We start from the raw sequence: 7,345 nt of genomic DNA, 5'->3' as shown, positions 1-7,345 counted from the left end.
AATGTTTCGATCAGTATGCTCTGAGCGTCTTTTCCTGAAGATGATCAGAGCATAAAAATAAATACTGAGTTGTCAACCACCGGTTCTTCTCGGCACCACCACTGCTCAAAAGAGATTTACAACATGGTGCTACCGCGAAAAAACCTCACTCCAAAAGTTGCAAATCCTATTTGGCATTCCTTGTATAGGCATTGGACACTATCGGTAATTACTCAAAATAATTATTCGCATAAAACCTTTAGGTAATGAGTAATGGGGAGCTGTTGATAGTATCTTTCATTATTATCTGGCAACTTCGACGACCAATTGAGCTCAAATTTTCACAGGTTTGTTATTTTATGCATATGTTGGGATACACTAAGTGAGAAGACTGGTCTTTGACAGTTACCAAAGGTGTCCAGTGCCTTTAAGGTTTTAGAAACTGGAGATATTCTTTCAGCCCTTTACGGAATAAGAACCATTCTTCCTTGAGCTGATGTTGTCTTGATGATGTCATCATGAGCTCCTGAAGCATCTTGGAGAGGGTATTCCTTCCCTACGAAGGGTTTTAACCAACCGCTCTCAATGCCAGCGAGAATAGCTGAAGACGCTTCGTTAAACTCCGCCTGTAATAATAAATAGTTTGGGGTTTGAATAAAAAAAAGCAGGCATGATCGTTGGTCCAAGAAAAAAAGTAGGAACATTTGATGGAGCACAAGGGCTGACCTACACATACACATGGAATAAGCTATTATAGACTTTTCAGGATATTTCATCACAAATTTTCAGATTTTTCCAAGGGCAACGTGCATCTACAGGACCACTTTGGTATCACATTAGTATTTTTTCAAACAATGTCTTAGGATCCCAAGAAAAATGTGAACAATCAAATGTGAATGCCTTTTCGTCTTAAAGATTGCCTGGGGTCGATTTCACAAAGAACTTTCGACTTGTCCTAACTTAGGACTTGTCAGAGGAGATATTAAAAACTTAAAGGCAGTGGACATTATTGGTAATTGTCAAAGACCAGTCTTCTCACTTGGTGTATCTCAACATATGCATAAAATAACACACCTGTGAAAATTTGAGCTCAATTGGTTGTCGAAGTTGTGAGATAATAATGAAAGAAAAAACACCCTTGTCACACGAAGTTGTGTGCTTTCAGATGCTTGATTTTAAGACCTCAAATTCTAAATTTGAGGTCTCAAAATCAAATTCGTGGAAAATTACTTCTTTCTCGAAAACTACTTTCTTTCAGAGGGAGCCATTTCTCACAATGTTTTATACTACCAACCTCTCCCCATTACTCGTTACCAAGTAATGTTTTATGCTAATAATTATTTTGAGTAAATACCAATAGTGTCCACTGCCTTTAAGGCTAGTCCCAAGTTCGAGATGAAATTAGTCTTCACTCTGAAATCCACCCCTGGTTGCCTATGAATTGCTTGGTGTGACTCGGGCCCTAAGACTAACCTCCTTGAACACACCAGCCATGACTCCGACGATGGAGGCTTCCTTCCCCATGGTGAGTCTGGGATTAATCTCAATGCTCCCTCGATTACCAACAACCTGAAGACGAGCAAAAAACAAAGCAAATTCTGTTAAGTTTCAGTTTCAACTCTTTAGACCATTCTGTTGCAACATCACGGCCCGATACTTCCGTCAACCAAGGTGGGAAAACATTGCCTACTGGGCAAGTTTCCATTTCATAGCGGTGTTAACTTTTAGCACACGAAAAGGCATGCTAACCTTTCGGTGCTTGCTATTATGTCAATGAAAGGCGTAACAAAAAGATTTTCATCTCCTGCCACCATTTTCCACCCATCTTTTCCAAAAGGAGTATCTCATTTAACTAAATTGGATACTAATTTATTTTATAACGAATGAAAAGTGGTGGTTTGACTACAGACAATTTTTTGATTAACAATGCCAATCTACGGTGAACACGCCAGCCGGTCGCCTAAAATTTCATGCCAAACTGTGAAATACACCTGCTATGCTAAAGCTCATTCTTTTTGCGATAGTTAGCAAGAAAATTGCCTTACCATTAAGCAGCGCTGCAGAAACATTTTGTAATATTTATAATATTGAAACTTACAGCCACAGTTCCGCCATATGCCAACATTTCCAGATCTTTTTGTAGATTGACGTTTGCCAGCATCTCAATCACAACATCGACCCCTCTGCCACCTGTCGCTTCCTGCAAACATCAATAAGAGCTTGCTTATCAAAAGAGTCAATGAGAGTTACCTACATCACAAACACAAAAACTCGCTAAGCACAGAACGGTATTGCTTAGCAGAACCAGGTTACCAGCCAAAATGACATTCAGTTTGCATTCTTTTGTGGCTGGTGCCCGACTCAATCAGGCAATTCAAGAAATGAAAAAATGAATGGCATTTATATGAGGAGGTCTACATCCTACACTAATTGAACGAATGAATGAATTTAAGTCCCAACTATAGTAAGGCAGTCCCAACTGCAACACTCAATTTGATACCGATCCCAAACCACAGTGAGGACGATTCTACAGTTGGGCCTGAACAGTGACCACTCTTGCATCAAGTCACCACCTCATGTCCCCAGTGCCTTTACTTATACCTGGGTATCCCAGGGTATAGACGATGTGACCTCTGACGTCACACGAAAACCATAACATGATTCGCGCACATACCGCCGGGCAAAACCTTTGTGTTTTGGCAGCCAGCTAGAAAGTGTACCCAATCTACATGACTATGCAACTCAGTGCCCGGCGAAACATGACGTATATAGTGTTTTGTCAACAGAGGGCGGTTTGAATGTAAACATAGGTCACATCGTCTATAGTTTGGCCATTTAGCTATAGTTACGCAGTCCCAACTGAAACACTCAAATTGGGGCCAATATATCTCAAACCACAGTTGGGATGATTCTATAGTTGGGCCAGAACCAGTGACCACCCCAAGTCCCCAGTGCCTTTATTCATACCTGGATATCCCAGGGCATCTTAAAGTGCAGGTAGCCTATTGTTATTGTCGTGCATGGTCGGGCAGCAGGTCACTGAGGCAAGACAGATATAGCTGGGTGTGCACACACACACATACAAACCCTGGAGCAAACTTGTATTGCTCCATGCACACGCACTCTCTCAAGCTTCAAGACTACCAGAGTGGACACATGTACCTAATTGTTGGACTTTCATACACACTTGGTCTACATGTTTAGTCATTGCCTATGGTTAGGGTAGGCAGAAACCTCAACTCTGTATAATTATTCACCATAAGTTAGCTTTGATAATAATTTGAGCCAGCTACACTGACTCCGACCCCAGCTACACCACCCCCAGCTACACCGACTCCGACCCAGCTACACCACCCACAGAATTAAGGAGGCAGAACACAGTAAAGACAGGGTAAGTTTGTAGAGTGCCAAAACACTTCATTTGTGACCTTTGGTGACCTTTGGTGACCTTTATTTATCTTCTTGTACTTGCTCCTTTGTAGTTTTGTTTTGCTTGTCTTAAGCAGTTCATAAGGTTCATACTTCCTGCGAATGCGAATGCGAAGCGCATTTGACGTGAATTTGACGCCACAACCCTCCGCACCAATTTTCGCAAGTGAGTTGAGCCATGGTTGAGCAGAGTTGAACTGCTGCAAATTATTCGATGTGAATTTGTGACGTCAACATTCGTATCGCATTCGCAGGAAGTATGAACCGGGCTTTAGTCCAATAAATAAGAAGAAGAATAATAACCTACATCAGCGGTGTTTCCAGTGGCATAACTAAGGGTGGGGATCGCCATTTGAAATCTGGACTGCGATTGGATATTTCCAGAGGTTTAATGTGATAATGTTTTTAAAACTATTTCTCCACTTGCACGTAGACAAGGCTACCTGCAAATGAACTTTTGGTGTCCCTTTTACTCACATAAAAAGATTAAATAATAATATATTTACACTGAGGTGTATTAAGATTTGTATCCTAAGTAATTTCCAGAGTTCTGTGAACAAAATCCACATGTAAAAAAAAAATCATTTTGGTGGGATTCGAACCCATGACATTTGCATTGCTACAGCAGATTTCTTGCCACTAGACCACGGAGCTTGGCTAAAGGCAGTTCGAATCCTTAGCAGCGGGTACCGCAACAATTTAATCATTTAATAAATGTTAATTTTTACCTCCGGGATAAATAAAATGACTTTAAATAAATAAAAAACACCCGTCGAGCACTCGTTCTTTGATTTGATAAATTAAGAGTTTAAATACAGATTAAAAAATTTAGAAATTTAGGATAATCTTACCATTATCTTGTCAGTATATCCAGCTTGCCTGTGATTAAATACATGATGAGCTCCAACGTCCTGTACCAGTTTCATCCCTTGCTCTGATCCTGCTGTGCCTATTACAGTCATTCCATATGCTCGGCTGATTTGAACTGATCCTACGCCAACCTGTTTTGAAATTCAAGTACTTTTGTGGTAACTTAACTTTGAACTTAAAAAACTTGGTGACCACATTACTTCAAAGTGAAATGTTTCTGAAAATGTTTTATGTTTTCAGCTGCTTTATGCTTCTAACCACACATTGTTATTGCCACTAATTCTAAGAGTGATTACCAAATGTATACCTTCTATTTTTAAGTGAAAAGGAAATGATGCCTAAAGTGCTCAAATGGATTTGTTTTTACAGCTGTATTTGCAACGACATTCAATCTACAGTCGTCCACAAGAAAAACACATTACATGTACCTGTTTGAAATTAAAAATTTACAATGTCAGCTCAACAACAGTTGGTCAGAGTAAACAATGAAACGAGAAAGTTAAAAACATACCGAGCCACTCGCTCCGTGAACCAAAACCGTCATGCCCGGCTTAGCGTGAGCTCGCTGAATAACGGCCCTGTATGCTGTCCAATAGGGGATACCTAGTGCTGCGCCTTGCTTGAAATCTAGCTTGGCATCCAGACCGAATACACATGAACTCTCTGCCAGTGTGTATTCTGCATAGGAACCTGATATTGTCCCTTTGGTGAAAACTCTGTCACCAGGCTATAAACACAGAGAGAATCCAAGTTATCATTAATGAACCAGATAAAACAGATGTTAAATTTGCATCGAGGATAATATTTATTTAGGTTTTACCCACATACACCGGTGCTTTCTTTGAAACAAAAAATCACAGGCATATTTTAATACTCGGGTGGGGATTCGAACCCTCAACCTTTGCAATTCTAGAGCAGTATCTTACCAACTAGACAAGCGAGATTGCCGGCAATAGCTAGAGGCAGTAAGTTTGAAGTATGAGAAAGATTTGTGTAAAATCAAATAAATAAAGTAAATAAGTCACTTTATTTCCACACCAATGCGTAGATGCATACTATATACAGATGGAATACATTAAAATTTAACATGACTAGACCAATGTTATGCTTCGAACAAAAAACAAATTATAAAAAATCTGAGTAATTGCAATTCAAATCATAGGCCTACTTCATAGACTATATTTCATGAAATGGCAGTTTGTGGTAATTATATGAAAATTAATCAAATTCATTTAGGGGCCTACATCATAATCAAAAGTATCATTGGATCTTATGAAACCATAACAATGATCATGACCTTGACTTTGGTGACCCCCGACCCCACTTCCTCTACAGTACCAGCGCTATCGTGTCCAGGGGTCCATGGGAGGGTTGGTAGCTTGGAATAAACACCGGAGCGGATGTACGTCTCTACTGGATTCACACCGGCTGCTTGTACTTTAATCAATACCTGAAAGACAACAATATTATCAACAAAGGGCACAATAATGAATGCTGGGGTGGATTTCACAAAGAGTTAGGACTAGTCTTATCTCGAGTTAGGACGAGTTACTAGTCCTAACTTAGGACTAGCTGTACGTTTTTGATATCTCTTAGGTACTAGTCCCAAGTTAGTCCTAACTCTTTGTGAAATCGACCCCAGGACCACTTCAAAGCCACTGTCTAAGCTTGGCCAATGATTTGGAACGAATCTCCCTACTGTCATTAGGGAATCTGCAATACTCTATCTGCATTTCGTAAAGTCCTAAAGACTCGCCTTTTAAATTGTTAATTGCTTTCTAGTGCAATATGATCTTGATGGAATAGCACCTTATAAATTTTAATTGTTACATGTACTGTTACATGTACATGTATTTCCAAACGTAGTCCTGCTATATTTTTAATACCGAGAGTCATTTTAGAAGTATCAAAATACCATCATACTCAGTTTTCCATTTCAATACTGCGATAATATAACGAAAACCATGACCGCATTATGATTTTGGAGGCTCCAGGCATAGACATGCAGCCGTCGATTTCACAAAACTCTTCCTAACTTAAGACTAGTCTTAGGACTTAGGACGAGTCCCAACCCTGCACTGTAGCATGCAGACCTTAAGATTAATCCTAAGTTAAGAGGAGTTACTCGTACTAACTCGAGATAAGACGAGTCCTAACTCTTTGTGAAATCGACGGCAGGACATCTACCTACACAAAGTCTTCTCCCCATAAAAATATGACCAAAATCATGTAAATGCAGTGGGGGATTGTTTTTCAAACAAAACCTTAAAATAAAAGGGAAAACACTTCACTGCGAAAAAAATTGTAACCTGAAATTCACCTTGATGCTTGATGATGCCCAGTGCACTGCAAGTGAAAATCGTTGTTTCCCCCTGTTTTCAACATCCTTTTAATTTAATTTTTTAGTAAACTTATCATGATTTCACGATTTTAGGAAACAATTAAAATAGAAAAGAAAGAGCTGTTGTCATCAAACTCAAAAATCTTTGTTACTACTTTACTTCAGAGACTAGAGAGCATGGTTAGTACACGCCTACATTTTTGGGGGCGTGTCCCGTCAGAAGAACACACACACTTCAGCATGTTCAGGCAGGAAACACAATAGTTGTGATATAACGTAACCCTCCTACTGAACCCTCCTGCCAACCCTCCTGCAGACGGCAGGAGGGTTACGTTGACGCAACTAGAAACATAGCCCCACTTGTGTGGCCAAGGCTACCTGACCTTGGCCACACAAGTGGGGACCGCTTGGGGCTCCCCATAGAAACACGACACTCACATTTTACACATCAGCAACACACTACAGAAAATTGAAAATTGGTAGAAAACAATGCAGCAATCATATGCAAACGAAACCGACCTGGTTAGGTGAAGGTTGAGGGATTGGGACATCTCCCTGCATTTTAAGGACCTCTGGACCGCCAAATTGGTTGACACGAATGGCCTTCATGATGGTTGCTAAAACAATTTTCGCTTTACTGGCAGACGACATTTAATCGTCTGTTTGGTCCAAAAAGAGTCACTCGCCAAGAAGAGTGACGACTGACCATTCAACTGATGTAGCGCC

The 7,345-nt window shown here is 40.1% G+C and overlaps 1 protein-coding gene across 1 annotated transcript; it reads right to left on the bottom strand.

Moving 5' to 3' along the window:
* Positions 1–340: 340 nt before the first annotated feature.
* LOC117303463 (quinone oxidoreductase-like) lies at positions 341–7,345 on the bottom strand. The gene is made up of 7 exons (XM_033787678.1): positions 7,139–7,345; positions 5,576–5,728; positions 4,790–5,005; positions 4,260–4,409; positions 2,078–2,179; positions 1,453–1,548; positions 341–605 (listed from the first exon to the last, which is right to left on the bottom strand). The coding sequence occupies exons 1-7, from the start codon at positions 7,268–7,270 to the stop codon at positions 444–446; spliced, it is 1,011 nt and encodes a 336-aa protein (XP_033643569.1). The 5' UTR covers positions 7,271–7,345; the 3' UTR covers positions 341–443.

Source organism: Asterias rubens, chromosome 19 (genome assembly GCF_902459465.1).
Source record: "Asterias rubens chromosome 19, eAstRub1.3, whole genome shotgun sequence".
NCBI lineage: Eukaryota > Metazoa > Echinodermata > Asteroidea > Forcipulatida > Asteriidae > Asterias > Asterias rubens.
The sequence above is the reverse complement of the archived record's forward strand: the minus strand, read 5'-3'. Positions and strand labels throughout refer to the sequence as shown.

Excerpts from the sequence above, each read along its gene's own strand:
- LOC117303463 (XM_033787678.1), bottom strand. The coding sequence starts at position 7,270 with ATGTCGTCTGCCAGTAAAGCGAAAATTGTTTTAGCAACCATCATGAAG. Across the intron at positions 5,729-7,138 it reads CTCAACCTTCACCTAACCAG|GTATTGATTAAAGTACAAGC; the intron begins GTCGGTTTCGTT and ends GTTGTCTTTCAG. Across the intron at positions 4,410-4,789 it reads TTCACGGAGCGAGTGGCTCG|GTTGGCGTAGGATCAGTTCA; the intron begins GTATGTTTTTAA and ends ATTTCAAAACAG.